The 25,880-nt window shown below is 47.4% G+C and overlaps 1 protein-coding gene across 1 annotated transcript in view; it reads left to right on the forward strand.

Annotated features, from left to right (window-relative positions):
- The window catches only part of wnk1b (WNK lysine deficient protein kinase 1b), a 100,198-nt gene extending 74,923 nt beyond the window's left edge, over positions 1–25,275 (forward strand). The window contains exons 14-37 of the mRNA XM_080022208.1: positions 1,987–2,223; positions 3,044–3,114; positions 3,856–4,009; positions 4,400–4,516; positions 4,677–4,787; positions 5,757–5,808; positions 6,109–6,249; positions 6,950–7,784; positions 8,326–8,654; positions 8,771–8,832; positions 9,187–9,243; positions 11,486–11,569; positions 11,741–11,777; positions 12,309–12,382; positions 12,537–12,824; positions 13,294–13,562; positions 13,786–13,861; positions 14,848–14,977; positions 15,362–15,559; positions 16,877–16,969; positions 20,017–20,058; positions 21,861–22,033; positions 22,489–22,545; positions 22,685–25,275. Coding sequence (XP_079878334.1) covers positions 1,987–2,223; positions 3,044–3,114; positions 3,856–4,009; positions 4,400–4,516; positions 4,677–4,787; positions 5,757–5,808; positions 6,109–6,249; positions 6,950–7,784; positions 8,326–8,654; positions 8,771–8,832; positions 9,187–9,243; positions 11,486–11,569; positions 11,741–11,777; positions 12,309–12,382; positions 12,537–12,824; positions 13,294–13,562; positions 13,786–13,861; positions 14,848–14,977; positions 15,362–15,559; positions 16,877–16,969; positions 20,017–20,058; positions 21,861–22,033; positions 22,489–22,545; positions 22,685–23,116 — 4,119 coding nt within the window. The 3' untranslated portion in view covers positions 23,117–25,275. The remainder of the gene's footprint in view (positions 1–1,986; positions 2,224–3,043; positions 3,115–3,855; positions 4,010–4,399; positions 4,517–4,676; positions 4,788–5,756; positions 5,809–6,108; positions 6,250–6,949; positions 7,785–8,325; positions 8,655–8,770; positions 8,833–9,186; positions 9,244–11,485; positions 11,570–11,740; positions 11,778–12,308; positions 12,383–12,536; positions 12,825–13,293; positions 13,563–13,785; positions 13,862–14,847; positions 14,978–15,361; positions 15,560–16,876; positions 16,970–20,016; positions 20,059–21,860; positions 22,034–22,488; positions 22,546–22,684) is intronic.
- The last annotated feature ends 605 nt before the right edge of the window (positions 25,276–25,880 follow it).

Raw genomic sequence — 25,880 nt, forward strand, 5'->3', positions numbered from 1 at the left:
TATGCTGTGTGCGAAGTGCACGCAAAACAAAAAAAAAATGCCTATTTTATCAATTAAGTATTTTTAGCCAATAAATTATTCCATCTTAAGTTTGGCCATTTTCCATTCTCTGTGTAATTAATGCCGACGTACTGTATTTATGGCAGTTATTTAGAATGTATTATTATCGTCTAGATCAGAGGTTCCCAACCAACGGGCCTCGGACCGGTGCCAGGCCGCGGGGCATTTGCCACTGGGCCATGAGAAGGTGCCTTGTCTAGGGGCGCCGCCAGGGGGAGCAACGGCCACCCTGATACAATCGCCGGCCCCCCCCCTCACAGGTCGCAATCAAAAGTTTCGAAAAAAAATATTTCTCAGAAGCTATCTCCGCTCCCCGATCGGAGTGATCTCTGCTTCCCCGTTTCTCAAATAAAAAGCAGTGTGTTTTTTATTGTAGATGTATTTATTTTCCTCCGTTGCGTAATTGAATGGAAGACTTGGGAGACTTTCTCAGCCCCCCCGGCCGCGAACATGGTCCGTGGTGATAAAGAGGTTGGGAACCCCTGGTCTAGATAACTCATCACAACCATCCAATCTTAGCCATCCAGTCCAAGTTTACCGACGTGATTGTGGAGCTTTCACTTCTGTGTTTATGGAAAATTGCCTCCTTGGCAGTTACAGTATATTGTATATTGCATGTCATGTTGTTACTTCCTTTCTTTCTTTAACCTTGCTGATTTCAGTCTGTTTGTTCTTTTTTTTTTCTTTCCTCTGATTGGCTAACTCATCGGCATGCTGTCTACGTTCATTATGGGTTTGTTGTGTGTGTGTGTGTGTGTGTTTCTCACGGTTTCTACATGTTCATACTTAACATTCATAACCACGTGTCTCCTTTTGTCTTCATAAATGCGCGTGCAAACATGTGATTGTGTGTGTGTTTGTGTGTGTGTGTAGTTGTGTGATCTCAGCCCGTCTCCCAGTATCGAGCACCTGTTCCGTCTCTACCAGCTTGCTCTGGCCCAGGTCTGTTGTGAGTGTGCATGTGAGGGCTCGCACGTGTACCCGTGCAGGGAGAGTTTGCGTCTCTCGGCGCACTCGCGTCCATGTAACTGTGTGTGCGTGTACTTCCTGTCGGGATGTCGTTGCCGTCACTGTCAGGGTAGCATTTTTCAAAGTTTGCGGGTTCAGAGTATTGTCATTTAAAAACCTCCCTCTCACGCTGGCAAGGATATCCCACAATGCATTGTGGGGGCGAGGCGGTGGTTTTCTACATTTCTACGCAGTGTCGCAGGAAGCTGGCCTATCGTACTAACATGTAGTACGTAGTGCGTAGTACAGTATGCCAACCCGGCTCCGGGCAGACCTCAGCGTAGTTCTGCTGTATAATCACATGAGAATGCTGTGTCAGCAGAAATAACCCGCATAGATTGAATGGATCACACTCTTTCCCGCCATCTTCATTGCGCTCAACAAACCCGGCACCTGCGCCGCCGTCTTTAAAAAGCCGTAACATTTGTTGTGCGTTGTGCGTCATCTCTAGGTCTGACACGTGTTTGCTTTGAGGTTGCACGCTGTTCCTGCGTCGGGTGGCCTTGTGTTCGTCTCACATTGTGTTGTGCCCTGTGGCTCGGCGTCTGTGATTTGTGCAGCCTTTGTCCGGATTGTCTCGCCGTACACGTTTTTTGTCGAGATTAACCGCGACAGTCCAGACACATTTTGATTGCTCTTTTCACATGACGCCATTCTTACAGTAGATTTGCGTCACCACAGAGAGGAACATTCACTTTTGTCCTCTGTCCCAATTAGTCTGTGGACTGTATTGTGGTCGGATATTTTTGTCTTTACCGTAACGGATTGGAAAAACTGGCAACCTAGACTATCAACTTTCTCTAACCTTTCCACCCTCCTTACCTGTCTCTCTTTATCCTTCTCTTTCTCTGCGGCCTCCACCCCCCCCCTCCTTCCTAATTCTACATCCCTCCCTCTGCCTTATCCTCCTATTTTCAGCCTAAAATGACTCCGTCCTCCTCCTCCTCCTCTACTGTTGCCATGGTGACTCTCCCCGCTCCATTGCCCTCCCTTCCTGTTGCCATGTCGACAGGATGTGGCGTGGCTTCCCCTCCCTCTACACTTCCAATCCCTCTTTCCGTGCCCGCCCCCGCGGCTCGACCGTTGGCCACCGCGGTGCCGATCATCAGCGTTGCCACCGCCCCTCCTGATCCTCCCCCGGAAGCCCCTCCCCAGGTACTGCTGACTGACAGCCACGGCCGCCGATTCAGGGCCAGGTCCGCACATGATCCCTGAGATTGGCGGTAAAAGTTAGGCTGGAGGTTTTGTAGGGGCCCTTAACTGACGATGGTTTGGGTTGTTTATCATTGTCTTCATGGAGTTTGAGGTAACTGGGTACGAGCATGAACGTAAGGTATTGGTATTTACTGCGGAGTCTGTGGAGTTGTGTAGGAACCAAGGTCGTAGGTCACATAGGTCATCCCAGCGCCGGGCGTAAAACAACACAAATCAGTCACGACGGTCATGACGCCAGACGTCCACAGGAAACAGGAATTTAAACATTTGCGTTTCACAGGCAGTTGGTTTACATCGGGGTGACCGTGGGACTACGATCTATTTGGACCAATCAAAGAAAGTCCTTTTTTGAGAAGATCCCATGAAAATCTGTGCACGTGTTTTTGGTCCCTTCTGTTGTCATTAGTCTCGTTCAGGTTTCCCAGTTCTCCACTCTCGAGGCGTGAGGGCGAAATTGGTTCTCACTTCACAGTACCTTCCTGTTTTCCCTCATCCACCACTGCTTCTATTTTCCTGATTTGCTGAATATATTTTCCCACTATCTTTTCCCAAAATCAACCACTTTTCAGTAAATCACAATTCCTTTTCAACACTTGCCCTGACGATAACAGTTATCTTTATCTATTTTATCTTATTTATCTGTGTGTGTGTGTGTGTGTGTGTGTGTGTGTGTGTGTGTGTGTGTGTGTGTGTGTGTGTGTGTGTGTGTGTGTGTGTGTGTGTGTGTGTGTGTGTGTGTGTGTGTGTGTGTGTGTTTCAGCCGGCCTCGCAGCCTACAGAGCAGTGCCCGTCTCAGCTGCAACTACCTCAAGTGCAATCATCTATAGAGAGGTAACCACTGCAGGAACATGTGCTTATAAGATGAACTGTCATTTTAATTCACCCGGCGTTCAGTTCATTTTGATCTCTGTAACTGACAAAACCCAACGAGAGCATTGCCACGAAATTTGGCAATCTCTCAGAATTGTATGTAGGAAATCCAGTTACATATCAGCAGGTATGTAACTGGATTGCTGACATTTCTGATGTGTCGAATAGGTATGCAAGGCCTACTTGTGGCGGGTTGGAATGGACGAGGCAGCAGTCCACCGCAGCTTAAACAGCGCCGACTGGCAGATGCTTATTAAGACAGAAAGGCTCGCTGGCCAAACATCATAAATAAACAGCCAGACGCTTCGTTTCTCGCTCCCTTGCCCGCGGCCTGGCTTGCGCGCGTCTCGCAACTTCCCACACACACCCCGCCTCCCTGAAAAGACAAAAAAAAAAACCTGCATTAAACTTAGTCCGGGTTCAGTCCGGCCGATTTCCCTGACTGGAAGGCAGGTGTGCCGACGCGGGGGGAGAAGCCCGTGCCGGCGTCTGCGGACCGCGGCTTAACCGCGCCCCTCGGTCTGCCGCGCTGTTTTCTGAACCACCTCGAACCGTTTTACTCGCCAATGCAAATTGTTTTTCGTCCACAAAACATTGCTGCCAAAAAAGTAAGTCATTTAGAACAAATGTACACTTTATAAATAGATGATGTGAATATGAAGTTATATATAAGTTTCTCTCTCTTTTTTTTCTTTCTCTCAGTGGCCACTCTGAGACCTCGGGTCTGAGTGATGGGAACGAAGGTGGGGGCGGAGGCCGCCACGAGGGCCGCTCCACCAAGCGACACCAGCGCCGCTCTGTGCGCAGTCGGTCCCGCCACGAGAAGACGGGCAGGGCCAAGCTCAACGTCCTGAATGTGAGAGCGCCCGCCTCACATTGCAGGGGTCCACAATTCGTCGCAATGCTATTAAATGGGTCGTCCCGTTTTTGGGGGGGAAATGACCTTGTTGTCTATCTAACCCAGATTCAGATGAGGAAGTCTCTGTTTGTCCAGTACAGAGAGAGACGGCCTGTTGAAATTTCCCAAAAAATTGTATCCCTTGAATACGCATATATAGTGTTTTAATATAAAATTGTTTAAATATCATGTATTTATGTCAATTCATATACATGAAGGCAGTGTTTCGGAAACCTCAATCCCACTGGCCTATTTTCAGCCCTCCATTCAATATCACACGGCCCGTAACACTAAGTGGTGTAATTCTTCCCCCTGTGTTGTCTGTCCGTCTGTCTTCACACTCATTAGATCTCAAACCTTGGAGACCGGGTAGCCGAGTGTCAACTGGAGACCCACAACAGGAAGATGGTGACCTTCAGGTTTGACCTTGACGGAGACAACCCAGAGGAGATAGCTCGAATCATGGTACACACACACACACACACACATACACACACTCTGGCTCTCTTCTCTCTCTGCTCTCAGCTTTTATGTCACTGTTTGGGTGCATCTCATAACAATGCATTTACACTCTATTCTGTTTCCGTGAACGCGTGCGCGTACGGCTGCACGTGTGCATCTCCAGGTCCAGAGTGAGTTCATCCTGGAGAGCGAGAGGGAGTCCTTCATCGAGCAGGTCAGGGAGGTGATCGAGAACGCAGACGAGAGGGGCCTGGAAAGAGACGCCAACAATCAGGTGCGTGTTAAGCGATGCACTGTTGGACATATTAGGTTGTGTCTTTTCTGTCTTTCTTTCTTTCAACCTTACCTGTCAGCTGTTTCTATGGAGTCCATGTGTTTCTATGGAAGTGGGAACACCAGGGTGGAGCTCCTGTGCAGTGTGGGACTTTAGAAATTTTGCAAATGATTATAGAAAAAAATCTATTCTCAATGACGTGTGGCGTGCGTTTATTTATCTGATCGATATTCTTGAATCCTGAACATGGGGCTCGCTTGCCAAAACGACAATTAAGAAACCTTCCTGCCCACTGATTCGGGGGAGGAAGCGGTGCTGCCGTCTGCATCCGCGGCTTAACCACGCCCCACCATAGGCCGGGGAGCTGCCCGGCCGACAGCCGACTCAGGGCCGCATCAGGGAGTGCAACAGGCGGGGACTGACCATCAGATACGTGTAGACATCCCCATGCAGGCACCAAATTTCCGGCCACGATGCCTCCACCAAAGCCTCTGGTCAAACCGGGTGTTGCTGGATCATCATCTGTGAACAGCCTGATGTCTACCCCCTTGTAGCCTTACTGGTACTTGGTTGACCCCTTCCCGACCGGGGTGAGAAAGCGGCGCTGCTGTCTGCAGCCCCTTTGTCTGCCACAAAATGATTATAGAAATAATACTTCAGTTCAATTAAACCAATTACAAATTCAGGATCGGTTTGACCAATTAAATTCCGATCTGGTGCGATTCTCAAATTCTACCAGCTGTGTGTGACTCTCGGAAACAGGACACACCAGAAAAGAAGATCACTGGAAGCAATAAAAATGTTGTTTCGATTCGAAATAGAACACCAACATGTGAACAATTAGTCTGTATCGTTCGGGTGTGGAATCCTTATTGCGCATACATTCTGCATTTCTGTGCCAAATTTCTGTTTCGCACCTGCCGCACAACCTTTCAGTCAACCTTTAAAATTACTTTTTCTGCTCTATAGATGGTAGGTGCCATGGAGCAGCAGATGTCTGCTATATCTGCCCCTATGCCAGGTAAAATGAAAATAAAAAAACACAATAAAATGTAGTATTATATACATTTTTATTACTAACTCATTGCTGTTGTGAAGCTACTGATATTTTTATATTTTTGACACTATTTTACTTACTTTTAATACTCTTGCTTCTGACCTCGATTCATCCAAATGAAATGCCCATCTCAAATCACAGCTGTTTTGTGATGTGCTCTGGTGACGACAATCCATTAAAGTGGCGCTTCAGTGCATCAGATCTTCATCTTCATCAGATACGCCACAAAAAGGCTTATCTCCTCCTCTGTGTCTCCCCGCCCAGACATCCCACCCAACGCAACATCCCAGGTGGTTCATTCGGCGGGTCGCAAGTTCATTGTCAGCCCGGTACCCGAAGCCAGATTAAAGGAGCAGTTCCCCACCTCCCCTCTCTCTGCCGCACCTGCATCCCCGGCTGATACAGGTAACCACCCCGTGTGGGTGTGTGTGTGTGGGGGTGCGTGGGGGTGAAATGAAAGTGTCAAAGAATTCAAATTTTCAGGAGGCAAACAATTGCTTCCAGCCAAAGTCGCCTTAATGTTTTGAATGAGGTTGCCATGCCAACTTTAATGTCAAATAGGCACTTAGACACTAAAACTGTCCAGCAGTGCAACATGAGCCAACTGTGGGAGCATGAAGCCAAATCATTAGCCTCAGCAATGTGCAATAGTTTTGCTATTTCCACTTTGCTTGAGTTTGTTTCTTTCATTATATAAAACAAAACAAAACACTAAAAAACAATTGGAGTAAAAATATAACTCATTGACATATTTAGGAGGTAAAGCAACTTGTATGTCTGGCTCAGTTCTGGCCCTATATCTGGTTTTGTCATTCATTGCAAAAATATGTATATATTTTAACAGATATGCTTCGTTGTATATATTGTAAATGTAAAATCACTCACATTCTTATTTTCTTCCAAATCCATCTCTAGAAAATATACATGTACTGAAGTTAAGGTTTCCAAATAAATTTGGAGATCATTTGTTTGTGATATTTGGAAGATCTTTTTCAAATTTTATAGAAATTACAGAATGTTGGGGAGTAATTTCAGGCAAATAGCTATGAAATCTTGGGTCCTTAAAGAACGGCCATTACTTTCCAATCTCTTTCTGTGTTTCCAGTGTCTCCCGCCTCCTCTCAAGCTCCAGTGCAGGGTTTGGGGTTGTCTCAGTCTGCCGGAGCGATTAACTTGCAGCAGGCCTTCTCTGAGCTCAGACAGAACCAATACGACCCGGGCCCCAGCACCGCCCCGGCCTCCATCCACTCCGCCCTGCCCTCGCTCCAGACCACCCCCTTTCCTCCTCACTCCACCAGCACCAACGGTTCCACTCACACCGCCGAGGCTTCCGCCCACCTCCACTCCGCTGCTTCAGCGCAGGCACAGGAGGATGCCTCTTCTGTCTGCACTCCTCCCCCCGGGGCCTCTTCCTCTCCTCCACCGACCATAAGTCAAACCATCACTCCATCGCTGGGGTCCTCAGTGCAGCAAGGAGCTCAGACCACATCTCAGCCCCAGGCCGCGACACAGGCCCAGGGCGCCGCCCCGGCGCCCCAAGCGGACGTCTCCGCTGCTGGAGCGCCTTCGGCACCACTAACCTCGCCCCTGGCCAGTTTCTCCAGCATCGCTTTGTCTCCCCTCACCTCCCCCTCGCCCTCCCCCACGCCTACCCTCCCCCCAATCTCCTCTCCGCCCGCTTCCTTCGACGCCCCTGCCGAGCGGCCCGCTCTGTCTCCGCCCTGCTCCAGTCCGGTCTGTCTGTCCACCTCGGTCGCCCCTGGCCCCCAGCAGGCCCCCTCCCCTCCCTCCTCCTCCCCCTCCTCGTCTCTGTCCTCTCTGGGGCTCCAGACCCTGACTGCTGGCTGTCCGGCGATGCAGCCGACGCCGGTCCACTCCCAGCCGCAGACGGCCACGCTGCCCGGGCAACCCCACACCCACTGTGGGGAATGTGATGCCAGGTGCGCTGCATTTATGTTGACGGATAATCTTCCACATAGACAAAAAGAGAGAAAGTCTTTATGTATAGAGAGCTGATTCTGCATTGTGTTCTTCACGAGACCAACAAGGTTTGAAACTCTTAAATCTTTAAGGAAATATAAGGAAAATGCAAGAAATCACAATTTCAAATTGAGATACACATTTGAGAAATAGAGGCAAAAACTATATTAACACTTGGTTACCCAAGTGGTTTTTGGTCGCTTGAGGTGGTGGCGATATTTTTAAATTTAAGGGTGCTTTTCTTTTTGTGAGTGAACATTCATATTGACATTTTACTGACCCCAAATTGGTACACTTGTTTATTATGGCAGCTTGGATCACTTACTAAGTAACATTTTTGCTTAAAATGTTGTGCATAAAAAATTGCATACAATTTTGAATTGAACAATTGTTGCTAAAATCATTTGGAGGCGATAGTGGGGCGTGCCATAGAAACACATACAATACTACAGGTGGCCTCCAAGTACCATCAGCCTCATGAGCCCAGTCATATCTCCACAGATGTGAGGCTTCGATGGAATCCCAGGGCAAACTGGACGACATCCACACCCTGGACAAGAAGCTGCGCTCTCTCTTTATGGACCTCGGTGGAGGGGCTCCGGCAGCCCAGGGAGACCCCTCGGCTGGTGACCCGGCCCCAGGAGCCTCTGCAGCGGGAACCTCATCCCCGTTGGGTGCCGCCTGCACCTCTGCCGCTTCCGGCTCTGCGCCGAGCTCCACCCAAGCAGCCAACCCCACTGCGCCGCCCTCTAGTCTGGCACTGGGCTCCCTGGGGCCAACCGTCCCGGCCCAGGGCCCGGGCACGCCCAGTTCTGCCCCGGCGCAGACCGGTAAGTAGTGAAATGTCCTTTTTTTTTTTTTTTTTTTTTTTTTTTTGTGGACCTCACGGCGTCGGCGATTCACATGATTCGGGGTGGTTTTCTAACCGACGGACGACTCTTTACAGGCCTGCCCGCCTCCGCCTATGGCCAGACGACGCCGTCCAAAACTCCTTTATCGAGAGTTCCGGTGAGTGATGAAGTCTGACAGTAGGTGACAATTATTAAGAAAATACATATGGAGTGCTAGCAGTTACAGAAATGCTGTTAAGTTTCTATGACACCATAGAGAGGTCCAATTGCTGTGATATGTTCATTAAAAAGCTCACAAGTTTATGGTGAAAAGTTTCTCAATTTACTTTAAACTAATTTGAGTTTGGTGTCGGTTTATTGTGTTCTGTACCTTCTTCACTAACTTCTGTACTAATTCATCTTGCATGGATATTTCTGACATATTTTTTCTGAATAAACTGCCTTTTCTTCCTCTTCATTTTACACTTGTCTTTCCTGTCACCTCTTCTTCTTCTCATATCTCTGGGTTTAGGCCACTACTCCTCCTTCTGAACTGCTGCCACCCTTCCCTGGAAACTCTCTCATACAGGTGTTTGTTTTACAACATTTCCACACATTAATCTGGATCATCCAGATGTAACTCTGTGAGCGATCGTTTTAAATTGGTACCGCTATGAAGTATATCGCACTTTCAGCCGTACACGTTTTTTTTTTTTATAATAATACAAAACAATTCCGCATGACTCTCGCCAGTTTTTTATTTATTTATTTATTTATTTATTTATTTATTTATTTTTACTTTTTAGACCAAAGGTTCAGTGGAGGAATAGCAATTGCACAAACAAAATAGCCTTAGATGAACTACGTTTGTCTTTTGTAGGAAGAAAAGATTATTTCCATCATCGACGGAGGTTGAATTTAATTAATTCCCCATGGACGAGTCAAACTTTAGTGACTGAGGTTTTGAACACAATCGAGTGTGTCAAGGCATTTCCAATAGTTATCCCCAAAATACATGAAGCAAGTAATTGGCACGAAATCTGCTCAAACTCCCAGAATGCCGCGCTGTTACTTACTTCGTACGCAAAGCTCGTATTCGTTAAAAAAAAAAATAATAATAATAATAAATAAACCTTATGCTTTATCCTTATTAAATTAAGCTTTGATGTTGTCAATATCATCCAGAATCAAAACTAACATTTAAATGCAACAAGTACGAAAAGTCTTTAACATCAGAGAGAGAGAGAGAGAGAGGGGTAGAAGAGAGAGCGAGAGCGATCTCAACAGCAGAAGCTTGATTATGAAGGAAACAATGAACCCAAAAAAAGTAGAGACAACCCACAGGAAAATCACAGGTTAATAATGAGGGAGTCACCCTGGACAGAGCACAGCACCACCCCCAAACACATTTGAAAGCGTCCTTGTTCACCCCAACTCCACCCTGAGGCGGGCTGACCCCCGACCCCTCACAGCATTCTTTCTGCTTTTCCCAATGGCCAGTTTGGCCAGCCCTGAAACAGTGTTCACCAGGACATGGACAGATCTGTTTGACACAGTGTAAACAGGACCAAAGATTAAAAAAAGAGAAGCTCTCCCCCAGACCCTGAACCCACCGCTCCGGTGGGAGGGTGGGGGGGGGGGGTATAATGTATAAAGAAATGCAATTGATGGAGAGAAGAAGTGAGACAGAGATTGAAATGATTGGACAGAAGCAATGTCCAATCCAAGCGATGAAGAGTTGTCAGACAGACACAGACAGACAGACGGGGGGGGGGCGGGGGGGTTCTTTTTGATGAAGGAAAGGCTGCCATTAAAGCTGGCTTAAATGTCCTGACAGCTTTGTTTTGGCTGCGGCCTAAAAATAGAACCTCCATTTAACCAGAAGAGCACATTTAGCGCCGGGGACACAACCTGCAGTTTGATGGAGGGGAGACAAAAAAAAAGCTGCTCCACTGGCCTCAGTCACTTCTCAGCTGTTACGTAACTCCCAGGGGGAGCTCTCTGATGAAGATAATCCAGCTGTTAGTGAAGCTCACAAAATACTTTATTTTAGGGATATTTTTAATTGGACTTAAATTTGTCGGGAGAATGAAAGACACGCACGCACACACACACACACACACACACACAGTATCATTATTGTGCCGTGTCGTTTCTCTTTAATGAGTAGCTATTGAAGGCTTACAAAGCAAAGTCAAATTGTTGTTGGAATTGATTTATTTTACTGATGTTTTATTTTATTAATATGTCATTTTTGTTTATTATTTTGATTTAGTTGTTATTAGAAAGGTACAGTAGATAGATGGATAGACTGTAATGTCCCAGCAGCTCACATCAATACAATAGGCAAAATTATAATCAAGAAAATGGCAATACAGTATATGGAAAACTACATTACTACATAACGGCAATAAACATTACAGTTCACTGTATCCCAACCTAAAAATAACAGAATAACAAAAATAAATAAAAATGAAAAAGACCTGAAAAATAAAAGGTCCAAAAATTAAATATACGGTCCTATGCAATAACTTATGAAATAAACAGTGAAGCGGAAAGATGCAAGTACAATAAACCATAGACATTCAACGTAAACAAAATGTTGGCAATAAGCCGGATATATAATGGCCTTCTACACACAAACCAATCATTTGTTTCTTTCTCTCTTTAAATAACGGCCAGGACATAAGTGCTGTTTAAAGTCGTGTGTGTTTGTTTTGTACAGTGTGTGTGTGTGGTCACGCCCACACATTCCTGGTAATCGCAAACATTTATTATTATTATTATTATTATTATTTTTTTTTTTTTTTCATTTTATTTTTTTACTGCAGTCCCAGCAGCCTCTGGAGGACCTGGATGCCCAGCTCAGGAGAGCCCTGAGCCCGGAGACTGTCCCTGTCAACCCACACACACAGGTTAACACACACACACACACACACACACACACACACACACACGATAAGAGGCCCAATCCGTTGGTATTGTGGTTGACACTGCCACGCAACGTTATCAAGACTACCATCTTAACTCTTTCTTTTTTTTTTTTGTTCGTTTTTTTTAATGTTCACATTTCTTCTGATCCGCAGGCCTCTCTCACCGGCATGCCTTCAGGAGGACAGACAAGTAACTCATTTCACTCAATCTTTCACAAATATGCCTCTTTTTTCCCCCCCTTGTTTATATAATTTCTCTTTCGCTCTTTCAGAGCAGTCACAATTATTACATAATCTCCTGACCACATTTATTCTAGTAGATTGTGATATTTTCGTAAAATTAGATTCCATTTTCATATTTTTCTCATCCAAATTAAAGGGGAATTTTTAAACAACGTATACAATGGGAATTAGGTGCGTTCCCAGCAGTCTGGTCGAGGGAAAATTTTATTTCATGTTCCATTGGCTCTTGATAGGTTAGGCATGTATTATTTATACGTTTTATTTTATGCCACATAAATTGACCAAATAAGAAAACTTAACTGTTAATCGCTATTTTTTTGTATGCAATTAATCGTCAACTGAAATTCCATTGACGTGACTGCCCTACCTGCAACATTTCATCTTCCCGGTAGGGATGACTGTGCTGTTTTATGTCATCTAACCCACGTGGAAGCCTGTCGCCTGTCTTTTCTCCGAACCGTCTCCATCTGTCTTCCAGTTCCTTTCTGTGTTGAAGAGGAGCGGCTGAGCTCTCCTGCCCCTCCAGACGCAATCAAATTGGGCAGATTCCAGGTAACACGAGCTGGGACCTAGAGGAAACTCTCTCCCACGGACCTTTCATGCTTTATTATTGATTTTTCAATTATTTTAATTGACTTCTTCTTCCTCTCTTTCTCTCTCACACGTCCGCTCCCCCCTACCTCTCCGCCCTGCGTCCATCCGTCAGGTGTCCTTGGCTCCCGACGAGCGCCCCATCTGTCACCCCACCTGCACAGAATCCTCCTCCACCACCTCCTCGTCGTCCTCCTCCTCCTCCTCATCCTCCTCCTCCCTCTCCAGCCCCGAGAACACGCTGCACAAGGCCTCCCCGTCCCCCCTCAAAAAGGCGGGGGACGTCGTGGACGGACTCCTCTCGCCGCACCCGCAGAAGACCCCGGGGGGCTCTCAGCGCCCGTCTCCCTCCGCCTCCCCCTGCCCCTCCCCGCAGCCCTGCACCACCATCGGACGATTCCAGGTACGTCCTCTGTCCCCTCCGTTGTTTATCGATCGATGAGAAGATGAGAGCTACCCTCGCGAGAGCCAGACCGTGTACATACAGTGTAAGGTCTGGGGTTGGTCCTTGTGGGTCCTCTCAGCCCGTCCAGCCGTGGCACGGACCCACCCCAACCCTTAACACCACAAAAAAGATGGTATTTTCTCAGTTTCTAATAGATTCAATATTTTATACAATATTAATTCATTGCTCCATCCCATTCAACTCCTGTTTACCCCTGGGGGGTCACATGGCCTGCTGACTGTTTCCTAGATCTGGCCCAGCCCTTATATTTTTTTCAGTTTTCAAAAACGACAAGAATTACAAGGGGAAAAAATAAATAAATATCAAAACAAAAAATATTTCAAACAAAATTACCTTTTTCAAATGGCCCAATCGGCTATGACCAACAACACATCAACCCCATCTGTCCGTCCTCCTTTCACTCCAGGTGACCACCAGCCCTCAGGCCAGGGTGGGACGATTCTCTGTCAGTCGTGCCCAGGAGCAGAGCACCTTCCTTGGGTACGAGCTGCCCCCGGATGCCCAAGCCGCCAACGGGCCCGGTGGTCCCGAGAAGACCACGAGCCCGGACCCCGCTCAGAAATCCTCTCTGCCGAGTTTGAACAACTCCTTCAATAACTCCTACGTCAGCAGCGACAACGACTCGGAGTTTGAGGACGAAGATTTCAAGCAGGAAATCCACCGCCTCCGAGAGAAGTGGGTGGTTTTCTGTGCCCTGTGCTCCTCATGTTCTCCTTTTCAGGTTTTTTTCTCCCTCTTGCTGCTTTAAGAGAAGGTTCGCCACCCACCTTCTTTTCAAGCTTTCTTTCATATTCTTAATTTCTCTCTTCCACTGTCACTCCCTCTGCCTGTCAGTGTCTTATGTTGTTTATATTTCTGCATGTTTGTATGTATTTCTCACCTGCCTTTCCTGTGGCAGGCACATGCTGGAGATCCAGGCCCTCCACTGCCGTCAGAAAGAGGAGATTGACAGTCTTTTCACCAGGCTGGGAAAGGTAACTTCAGTAGGTTTCGCCAATCCTTTTTTAATTTATTTATTTTAGTGAGTCGTTTATACGCTACGATCCTTCTAGTTTGGTAATGCAGCCATTTCAAGTGTACAGAATCGAGCACACCGCTATGCCGTTTCCTTAGACAAACATTGGCACTAGAATGGACCAGGTTGAAAAGCTCAGTAACTGTCCTCGCATTCCGTGTTTCCTTCTAGTGAGTATGTCCAATTTCTGACCCCCCCCCATTTGTTTATCGATTACATAATATTGTGAATCAGTTAAGGTTGCTGCAAAGCTTTTCGACCACTGGACTATAAATGGAAACGTGTTCTCCAGAGCGATGAATCATGCCCCACCATGTGGTAGTCCATGGATGAATTTGGGTTTGGTGGATGCCAGGAGAATGGCAACTGCCCAAATGGATTGTAACTGTAAAGTTTGCTGGCGGGGTGATAATAGCCACCCATTCTGTTTTTCTAATGCTTCGGGCTGGTCCCCTTTAATACAAGCGATTACACATCAAACAATACAACACACAATGGCATTCTGATTCTGTGCTTCGAAGGTCCAACGGTTTGGGGGTCCTCTTTTCGCATATGAATGCCACAGAATTGTAGCTTTCGGCCACAGCACGGCACCTGTGGAGAGATTCAGGGGAGACACTGGGAACTGAATTGTTCACGGTGCAGTTACCAACACATATGGGGGGGAAATCCTCCGGAGGATTGAGCCCAAAGTCATTACATGTTCCTCCGTGTGAATGCAAATCAAGCGGCGAAAAAAACAAAATGCCCCCCTGTTCGTTGATTTGTTTAATGCTTAAAATCACTTTGCAGGCATTTCATACGTGATTGACAAAGATTGCTTTTCGAATTTCCAAAATGACCCAAATTGTGCACACGCGGTGGCACTGTATTTATAATGCAGAGACGTGTTAACATGGTAACCTTTTCCGGTGCACCATTCACCATTCGTTGCTCTGTGTGCAGGTCCCTCCGTCTGCGGTGCTCCCGCCAGTTGTGGCCTTGGCCGGCAGACGGCGGCGACCCACCAAGAGTAAGTCCTCCAAATCCTCCAGGACCAACTCCACCCATGGCAGCAGGAGTCCGCTACAGCCAGGTAGGCCCGAGCTGCGAACACAACGATGCACTGCTTGACAACCCAGAGGTTCTCAACCCACGACCCCGTGTTTAGGTTCCAAAACGTTCATGACTTTACAAGGAGGAGCGGTTCCTCGTACCTTTTGTATTTGTGTCTCTCTGTTTGCACCCATACACATACACAGTATCTGTACATGTGTGTTTTTTGTGTTTTTTTAGATGCTCAGTTGAACGTGCGATGTTGCTTGTGCTGGCGCAGGCTTGGAGCTTGGGGATTTCTGACTCCATCCGTTCTCTGTCTCTTCTCTCGCTTCCTCCGTCTCCTTCATGTCTGTGTGTGTGTCCTCTTTGCCGTATACCTCCTCCGTGCTGCCCTTTCGCCTACGCCTGGTGCTCTCTGCAGGCAGCACTTTATCCGCCCAGAGCGTCCCGACCATCTACCCGGGTCAGCTGGCTCTGCTAACCCCGGGCGGGTTGGCGGACTCGGTCAGCTGCTCGCTGCTCCAGCCGATGAAACCGTGTCCCTCCAGCGACAACCTGTGTTCGGCCTACACCAGTGAGGCGGCGCTCTCCGTGCCCAGCCTGTGTGCTCCTACCCCAGGTGGGTTCTACGCCGCGAGCCCCCTGGCCGCGGCGGGCCACACCAGCTGAAATTCGGCTCTCGCCCACATTGGATGAAATGCTTATGAGCACACGTTTGCACGTTGTGTCCCGCGTGATGTTGCTCATCAAACTCTGTCAAAATCATTCTCCTCAAGGCCCACATCGGCAATTGAAAAATCGAATGGGCGGGGCTCGTTGTAATATTTTCGATTTTTTTATTCAATTGAAAAGAATCAATTCAATCAATATACCCATACGTAAGCGTATTACCCAACATAGTCCTTTGATAGTATTCCACCTTAAATATCGAGACAACTCTTTCCAAGACAACATGCATTTGTCTATTAATATAACAAATTTGGTTGCAAAAATGACCACCGATATTCTCTCAAAACACAGATGAGACCATTGTAACAAAAAGAATCAGCAGCTTTTCTTTAAACCCTGCAAAAAGTTACTCAGTTGACCACTTTTTTCTTTTATCCTTTATCTTCCCTAAGACAGCTTCAAGAGTAGTAACCGGTGTTTTTTATCCGTTGCTCCAAGCTCTTCTGTCATCAGTTATTTAGTGACTTCACACGCATCAGCACAAAGCCCGTCAAGGACCTTTAAAACGGTCGGTATTTTCCTTAAAGGGGACCTTTTTAAAATACAGACCTCAACCTTCAGTCTCAAAGGGGGGATTTGAGGGATGGATGCATTGGAAGATCGAAGTTGTCCCCCCATAATAAGCGCTTAAACTCATTTTTTCTTATTTGGACTACATTTGCGTTGCGGCGGCGGTGCAGACACGCATGCTTGGGCGGAACGCGCGACCCGAGCGCTCCACACCCGGTGCGGCAGAATCAATGCGGCGCGGATTGTCCGTTTTTTTTTTTTTGTTTTGTTTTTTCTTGCGAGCGTCAAAAACGAGTTTGACACTATCACGGGGATCGGATGGATGACACAGATCCTCCCCGCCTCCCCGAGGGCGCGCACGCAGGCTGAGGAGAAGAAAGAAAGAATGCAGGCAGGGGTCTTGCTTCTCACACCCTCGCAAACCGCCACAACCTTTGAACCTGACTTCAAATCTGTGTGTCTGTATTCTCTCTCTCGCTCGCTGTACGTTAAGCAGTGTGACGTCGAATTGACGATTATAATGTTCCTGTATATATCCCTGTCTCTTTCCCTCCCTCTCGATATACTGTCTTTCTCTCTGCCCATTTCTTTTTCTTCGCTCCATCCCTGTCACCGAATCAAAATCTCTCTCTCTCTCCCTCTCTCTCTCTCTCTCTCTCTCTCTTTGTCCTGTTTCTCTCCCTCCCCCTCTCCTCAGGCTGTGTAAAGTTCAGCTGGGGGTCGGAGCGTCTGGCCTTCAAGCCTAGTGGCCGGAGGACGCGCTTTCTGAGTACGCCCTGCTTGGCTCTTTGTGTGTAACGCTTTATTTCTTTGCTCTTCTCCTTTTTACCGTCTTCCTTCACTCGCGTGGGTTCAACATCCCCCCCCCCCCCCCTCCCCCGCCCCCTTCTGTATCTGTGGAGGTCTGGGTGTCGGTCTTGTCTTCCTGCGGGTCTTCTTCTGCGGTGGAGAGGGGGCCTTCGCCACCCGGCCGTACCCAGCGTCCCCGGAGGGAAAACCCGTTTCCCGAAAGTCGTCTTTTAAATGTTTGCGGGAGACCTGAGGTGTTATTATTTCCTCTCCGGCCCGGAATTGGTCTCCTAATTCCAAAGTTGATTCGTCCACTGCTTGGGTTTAACAAACCGCCCCGGAAAACTTCCGTACCAGAGACGTCACGGGGGGCGCTAACCGGAAGAAACAGGAGCTTTCTTACCGTATCCTACAGTATCCTACATTTCTTAATTCCTTTAAATGTGTCGACTGTGGGAGTTGTCCCTCATCTCTTATGTTCCGCACAGCGGTTGAGATGAAACGATCCTAAAAACAACACAGCTTTTACAGCGCAGCATATCGACCGCTGTAACATCGACAGTTACACCCCGAAAAAGCCGACGATTCCCATCTGCCTCTTTGTCTCGGGACTCGGAGCTTTGTTCCTATTTTCGCTGCGAGACCCGAATGGCGGTTCGGCAGCTGTGCCTGGATGGTTGAACTTTATCTCGTTTCTTATAAATGAACACTCGTCATCGCTGCTGGGGCACTTTGGGCTCGGTAAGCACATTTTCAGTCCATTATTGATCACATTTCCGCCGGAGTTGTCGCAGAGTAAGAAATAGAGCTGACTCATCAGTTCCTCATTATCGCCATGGAAAGTATTGTCAGTAATCCTCTGCTTTCCAGAACTGAAAAGAATCGTTGAGAGTATTTGAGTCCCCTCGACCAACTTAAACACTAGAAGTCAGAAACCCTAAATATTGCCCATATTGTCATTTGTTTCTCTAGTAGGCAGGTAAATTTGTGTATATGTTTCCATACAGCGCTGAACGTGAGATTTAAGCGGCTGTTGGTGTCAAAGTACTTGAAGACAAAGTTGCATCGACCGCAAGTCAACAGCACAGCAACAAATAATCCTTTTTCCCTGGGAAAAAAAACACTAAGTCTGAGAATTATTTTCGGTAAACCAAGGCGGACCAGCCCTTGTCCAGCCCTGATCTCCATGGCAACAAGAAGCCCGAGCAGGAAAGACAAGTCCAGACCTGACGACTTGACATGCCCCCTTTTCCTCAACGTTTTTTAAGTTTAGCTTAGTTTTTGAAATGTAACACCAAATGTTTTCATTTTAAATGATTCAGTTCTTATTCACTTCTTATTTATATGCTACTTATATACTACTCGTGTCTTATTTGTGTATTGTTTTGGTTGTAGAACAATTTTGATGAATACATGAACAACTTAAAAATTTGTTAACTTTATTGTAAAATGTTACCAGATAAATAATATTCATATATATATAAAATATATATGATAAAATATATATATATATGTTTGAATCTTAGACACAATGAGGATTGATATTCTAGTTATATTTAGTTATAGATTAAAATAGTAATAATACTCGTTTCCAGTGTATTCCTACTCGATAGAAGGTTGTTTTGAATATGAATATGCTTGTGAACCCTCTGCAGCTCAGACCCCCTCCTCTCTACTTGGCTCCGTCCTAAATCTCCTTCCCCCGTGTGCTTCCCTCCACTCCCCACCCCCCTCGCCTCCCTCACTCTCCCTCACGGTTTCTCTCACCGCGAGCCAACAGGGGAGAGAGACAGACCTGGGTCCAGGACGCCGATTATGACCAGATCAAATCATCCCCTAGTGTAGTCCGTCCACACTTTGCGGGGGGTTTACTCGTCCGAACACCTACCCAACTCGTACCCCGTTGTCCAATCAGAGGGCTTGTCACCGGGGGCTGTCAATTTGAGACGAGACACAGTTTTAATAGAATAATAATAGGTGAAATGAATGAAACGCATTACATATTGTAATATGCAGATCCCCGACCACCACAGCATTGCATGAGATCAGCGTGCGGACTGGTGTGAAACAGTTTATTTGATGTGTGAGCACAGATATCCTCAATGACTCCCGAGAGGCTGAGACGGCGCTGCCGGAGTCGTGCAGTATCACAGTGCAGCCCAGCTCTCTCAAATCACTCAGGTTAAGTTTATCCAAGTGCGGGATATTTTGGTCTATAAACTTCCCGGGTGTGGCTTCGGATTTTTTCGCCAGGACGACGGGGAAACGCCATCATCGAAGCGAACTTGTGTCATTATTTACGATAGAGTATTTTCGAAACGCAGCGCACGCCTCCTGTGAGTGACGCTGGTATAAACGGTGTTATTGAGGAAACGCCGGTCTAAGAGCGGCGCCACCGCGACGAGCCTGTCAGGCACAGCGTTGAATTCATCCACGTTGCTGTCACCAGGTTTGGGTCGAGGAGGTAAATGTATGAAGTGTTTAAATTCGGCCGTGGACCCAGTTCTGGTTTGGCCCAATGAGCTGCAGAGCGGACCTTATGAGCAGGGTTTGGTTTCATGAACTCACTAAAAAAGGCCATGAATAATTCATGCCATTTCAATTTGATGGGGTTCCTCTCCAAAAATGGAAACATGAAACAGTTTGTTGTCGTTACAAAACAAAAGCTCATTGTGGCCCACGATTGAAGCCATCCTGGCCTTTTGTAACTGGAACCTCATGTTGAGCAATGGGATGCTGAATTTCAGATACACTTTATAATCCGACGGGACATTTGGGGATTATTTCTGCTTGTACCAAATTGGGTGCAGGAATATACCAGCATACATGCAAAGGTGCTCAGCTAATCCACCCAAGACAAATTGGGAGGGGGTGAAATATTTATTTCACGTTTTTGAGGAAATCCAACCCTGAGCATATCAAATGTTGATCGCCCGAGTGATACCTATTACCAAATTGCATTGTGTTTCACTGATGCCGTTTTGTGGACGGGGCTTTTAACTCTGACTCTCTCCCAATCCTCCAATCGTTGTCTTCCGGGCCATACAGGGAAGATGGTGAAAAAAGTCTGCCCCTGCAACCAGCTCTGTAGTAACTATCTCTGTTTTTGGCCTTTCCTCACGCCATCCCACCGCCCATTCCTCACCCCTCTGCCTGTGCACTCGCTCCACCCAAACTCCTTCCTGCCTCATTTTTCTTTGAGCTGCGACCCCTCCCGCCAGGGCTTGGGGGGGGGGGGGGGGGGTCGCCATCCCAACATAATCTTTCCATTGATTCGGTTCAAGACATAAAAGGTGCCAGTGGACTACATTGTGGCTATTTTAGTGGACGATCATTAGTGTATAATGTGAAATTATAGTGATTTGACTGAAATTCAAATATTGGTAATAAAAAAAATATTAAAAAAAAAAAAAAAAAAGGTTGCAGTGCTTGTGAGTGACTTGAATTGAAAACTGGGTCGATTCCAAAATTCCACATGGAAAGCCGTGGTAGTCACACACCCGCGCATGGACAAACGTACCCACGAGCGCACACCTCTCTCTGGATGCTGCTGCTCCCCCCCCTCCCTTCCCTCTCCTCCCTCGTCATGGCTTGTTTCAGGACTACGCTTCCCACAATTCAGGCTGCCGCAGCCATTCATGACTAAGAGTTACCTCATTCTTCCTTTCCTCCATTTTATTTAGCATGAGGTGGCAGTTTGGGGTTTTTTTTTTGTTGTTTTTTTGGGGGGTTTTTTTCTTTTGGGGTATAGTGACTTATCTCTGCCTATTTATTTTCCTACCATGTAGATCGGCTTTTCCGTATAATTCACATCCTAACACTTGTTTTCTCATGGCTTCGGTTTCGTCTGCAGGGGATATGCAGCAGCTACTTCTAGTCGCAGGCATTTCGAAATGCAAGAGTTGTTTGTGTTTGAATTCTGTTGATGGGGAAACTGCTGCTGCCGCAGGTTGTGTTCAGTCCCTGGAAGATTCTCTCGGGGTGGAGTATTAAAATGGAAGAAAACACATTTGGTACTACGCCTCGTGCAGTATTTTGAGATATCTACTGTAGAATAACTGAACGGAATTTAATTTGACTAAATGCAATTAAACAATTACATGAAATTAGATTCCCAAATGGATCAGCAGTGAAATATTTGCAGATGAGTGGGGTATAATTGAAGTTCTCATAATTACCTCTGCTTTCCCTAGTCCAAATCTAACTAAGAAATATCCATATATAATCAGTCGTGGACTCCCGTTTTCGGGGGTCTTAGGTGCAGCATGTTGGACATGACTTGTCGTTTTAGGGTTTGTAGAACTGTGAGGCACCTGCAGTGATGTAGCATGAGCTCCACCCTATGGTCATAGATGGTACACTGCAACAGGATGGGGGTGTTTTTACTCGAGCTACACGATGCCCAAAGAACGAATGCGTCTTGATCGTTATTAAGATGTTTTGGGTTTAATTATCCAGTAACCATCGGCCCAACAAACCAAACAACAGCGAGGACCAGCAAAAGCATCACAACAAAGGAGTATGATATTGATTGATTGATGATGTGGAGATTGATATTGAATTGGGATCAGACTGTCAGGCCATATTTCAAGTAAAGGGAGAACAGTGGCTGGTTTATCATCAACATAACCGTAATATTTCAGCATTTTAAGTTTGGCTGCCTCTTGTAACATAGCCGCCTTCCTTGTCCCTAAACCTCTGGCTCTCGGTCCTGACCGTCCTGTGGGTGGTTTTACGGACCACTGGAGGGTCAAGACGCAGAGTGCATTCCTTTTGACTAAGACGGAACGAGTTCAAATGTAAACGTCAACTTCTTAACTGCTCTATACCTGTCTCTCTCTCCCCCTCTCTCTCTCTCTCTCTCTCTCTCTCTCTCTCTCTCGCCCTCTCAGGGACCAGCAGCACCAATGCACTGAGCGGCACCGGTGGTCTGGGTCAGAGCCAGGGGGGGTCCCAGTCTCTGCCTCCCAGCGTGTCTGCCCCCCACCAGAGGAAAGGAACCTTCACAGCCGACCTTCACAAGCTGGTGGACAACTGGGCCCGGGACGCCATGAACCTCTCGCAGGTTTCCGTCTTATTTTTGATTCTGTTTGGTCTTCCAGGTTGAAGGAGGACTGTTTAGCCCACAGTGGCCACTAGGGGTGGGACAATAACCATTGTCAGGCTCTATCTTGTTGCTCGACATTGAAAGTTTTCACAGCTCAGCTCATGTTCTTGTGACTTTATAGCAGTATCAGGCTCTGGCCATAAGGGGGAGCTCCTCTTGAGCGCTTCCACTCGACAAGCATGGAAACATCAGTGCGTCAACACTGCTTGACTTATTTTGTCACAAGAGAAAACCCGGTTTTCTTAAATTATTGCATATTGTGATGTTAAATTTTACGTTCATATTTTTTTATAAAATGCACTAAAATCTTTAGATTTACGTAATATTTTATTAAAGTCATTCGTTTTTTGAATTTAATAAAAATGTGTATATTGACACAAATCCCCCTATTAAAGTACATTTCAAATGTTCAGGGCAAAAGGAGTACCAAACAGATGCAGCAGGCTCCATCGCAGGGACACAGTTATGAGGTAAAGGTCAAATTCTTTCCTGGCCTAAGAAACTTTTTTTTTTTTTTTTTTTTTTTTTAGGAAACGTTTGAAAAAAAAAAAAAATCAAAAAAAAAAATCTCTCACTGCTCTCTTCTCACGGCCCCTGCTCACCTTCCAGGCGATCCAGTCGGCCAACCCGGGCAGGAAGTACTCGGCTCCCAGCCAGTTGTGCCCCAGCGGCATGGGAGGCTCCGCCCACCCCGTCGTCTCCACCGCGCTCGCCAGCCGCAAGGGCTCCCTGTGCCACTCGCCCGTCTCCTCCGCGTCTCCCCAGGCCCCGCCCCCTCACTTCATCCCCTACTCCCCTCCAGCGGCCTACAGCGCACAGTGGTCGGGTCCGGCGCACGGCACATCGAACCCCCACCAGGTCCCGGCCCAGCCCGGGCCTCTGCTGGTCAGCACGTCCCAGCCCCTGGGGCCCTACCCGCCCACGGTGGCGGGTGGGCAGGGCCATATTCCCGGGCAAGGGCCCCTCCAGGCGTTCCACGTGGCCAGCGCTCTGCAGAAGTCGGTCAGCAGCCCCGGGGGGCCCAACCTAAGGACCACATAAGGCCCGGGCAGAGGTGCCATGGCAGGATGTGGCGCCGATGGACTAGAGTGGACTGAGACGGAGGTGGTGGAGGAGAGAGGCGGAGGCTGTGGGAGCGTCGAGGGGAAAACGCCGACCGTCGAATGATTGGGAAGACGAGAGAGACGGACAAGAGGGAAGACGGGTGGGGGGGAAGAGGCCACACCCACATCATGTGTAGCTTTCAGTTACTCTTTCCCCTGATGCGGGGCGCGTCATTTTTGGGGGGCGCTAGAGTCGGGAGACGCCCGCCGACGAAGGAACGCGCCCTGGTCGCAGTGCAATGAGGCCAAAGAGGTGACGACAGGGTGCGAGGGTTCGAGGCTTCGAGGCTTTAGGGGAGTCAAACCCGGATCTGGGTTTCGATCGGTTCCAGTTTGTGCCCTTAATCAGATTCTTGAAACCAATCCTCACCAGACGGGACGCAAAGACTCCACTGTTCAGCGGCGACGGCTCGGGTCTCCGACATCACGTTATCGGAGAAAGCGGTGACGGGGTTTTTCGGGAGCGGCCCCCCCCCCCCCGTGTGTAGCAGGTCCCTCTTTTTTTAAGCAGTGATATGCTGTTGGATCACTGCAAAAAAAAAAAGGGCCCTGATGTACACACGGCCCCAGACCCGGCGCAGAATACAGGTAAAGGCAGCCACGGCGTCAGGGTGTGCGCGCCACGTCGGCGCTCATCCAGTTCCAAAAGTGGATGAACAATCAAAAAAAAAAAAAAAAGACTCTCGTCTTTAGTAGCTCCTACGTAAAGTGAATTTGGTTATTTTAGAATTAGAACGTGCAAAAACGAGCCCGGCGGTAGATGGCCGACGGCGGGTTTCGGGGGCTCGGCGGGAACGGCGGCGTGTCGCCGGCGCTCTCACCTTCCCCCTCCACCCCCTCATCCCTCCCCTCTCTGTCCCGGAAAAACGCCGCGCCGCTTCCCGGTTTCACTAGAGCTTGTTAGAGCGCCGCGTAGGGTTAGACGCCCAAAAAAAAAACCCCACCACAGATCCTCGGAATCAAACCGTTTCCCCTGGCCCCGTTCCATTCCCCCCACCCCCCCACCCCCCCCTCTCTCTCTCTCTCTCTCTCTCTCTGTGTTGCCATCTGATGCAATAATAGCAGAAGCGCTTTGAGAACTCACCGTGAATAAGTGGCCTTGTTTTCAGTATACCACCGTCCCCGTACGATGTCGGTCTCTGTTACGTTTTAGAATGTCCGCTACGATGATTCCATTTTGTACATTTTTGCTTTTGTTTCTGAGATTGTTTGGCCTGCCGCGCCCCCGGTTTGCAGAGACGCACGCACGCACGCACACACACATACATACACACACACACACACACCTACGCACACATTTGGGTGTTGCAGTGGCCATTTAACAAATATAGATTCTCAGACTAACGCCTCGGTTCTACATTTTAGCGTCAGCGTTGGGGTGTTTATCACAGGTTTGGAGCGGTTGCAATGTACATTATTATCGTAACTGTTTATGAATATTCTATTTAAAAAGAAACAAAAAGGTGTTCTGTTGATGGACCTGTTGTACTCGCACATCGGTGAACGATGTGGAAACACTGTGATTATTACTGTTGTTTATTATTATTATTATTATTATTATTATTATTATTATTAGCAAATGTTGTTGGCCAGCGTCAAAGTTTTAGGTGACATAATAAAAGAGTAAAATCCAGAGAAATGCTTGGAGTCCATTTACTTTCATTTCAACCCGTTCAGCAAACGGATCATACTCTTGGTACAGAAAGGGGAAAACCCTTCGCTCAACGTCCAGAGTTGAAAAGTAGCGCCTTACGGTTAACACCCGAAACGCAGATTCACGCTCCCCTCCGATTGAACTGAAAGTTGATTGACTTCCAAGCACAAGCGAAGAGTGGGGAGAAAAAAAAACAAAAAAACGCGAGTAAGCGGCAGGATAGTTCATATTTAGGTTGAGGAGACGATGCTAGCTATTTTATCGATATGTCCGACACTTTAAACAGACAGGTTAACGTTAGATAAATGTGAACGTGCAGGCAGACGGTGTTCGTTGTAATGTACTTGAAGAAAACCTTTTTTTTTTTTGTTTTTCCTCCTTCTTTCCCCCATAACCCCATGTACCTCTGGTATTCCAACACCAGAGGAAGTCACTAGTGCCTTGCATCCTGTGTTTTGCTTTTTATTTTATTTTATTTCATTAAAAAAAAAAAGTTTTTGGGTGGGGGGGGGGGGGGTTATTATAGGCTTGGGTTAAAGTAAGCACAGGTATGGTTGCGTGGTGTAACCCCCGAAGCGTAAAGCGCTGAATAGGATTTTCCGGAGCAGACGTGCAGTGGTTGAAATGCGCAGCGATGTTCACGTGATGCTTGTATCAGTATGGTTTGTTGATCTTGGCGAAATGTAGCCGACTATTGGCAAATACCGGGAATTCCGAAATTGGTACAGCTTGTTTCCCCGCTGCCGACGCCTCGGAGTTCCTCCGACGGGGGCGGAGACCGGGCTGCTTGTTCGGGATGCACCGATAGCACTTTATCACCTTGAATGCTGAACTTTTAAGTCATTTAGCAGTGCCGAGTACCGACCGCCCGTCCCGGGTCATTTAAACATAGCGATGAATCATTTTTCTCTCTCATAGAGACGCCTGAAATGCTTCCATAGTTTGCCGGAAAAGCAGAAGCCAAGTCGTTTTTTTTTTGTTTTTGTTTTTTTTGCTGAACTCTGATTGGACGCGGCTCCCGGTTTCCGATTTGCATGTCGGAGATATT

The sequence above is a fragment of the Zeus faber genome (assembly GCF_960531495.2).
Source record: "Zeus faber genome assembly, chromosome: 21".
Classification (NCBI taxonomy): domain Eukaryota; kingdom Metazoa; phylum Chordata; class Actinopteri; order Zeiformes; family Zeidae; genus Zeus; species Zeus faber.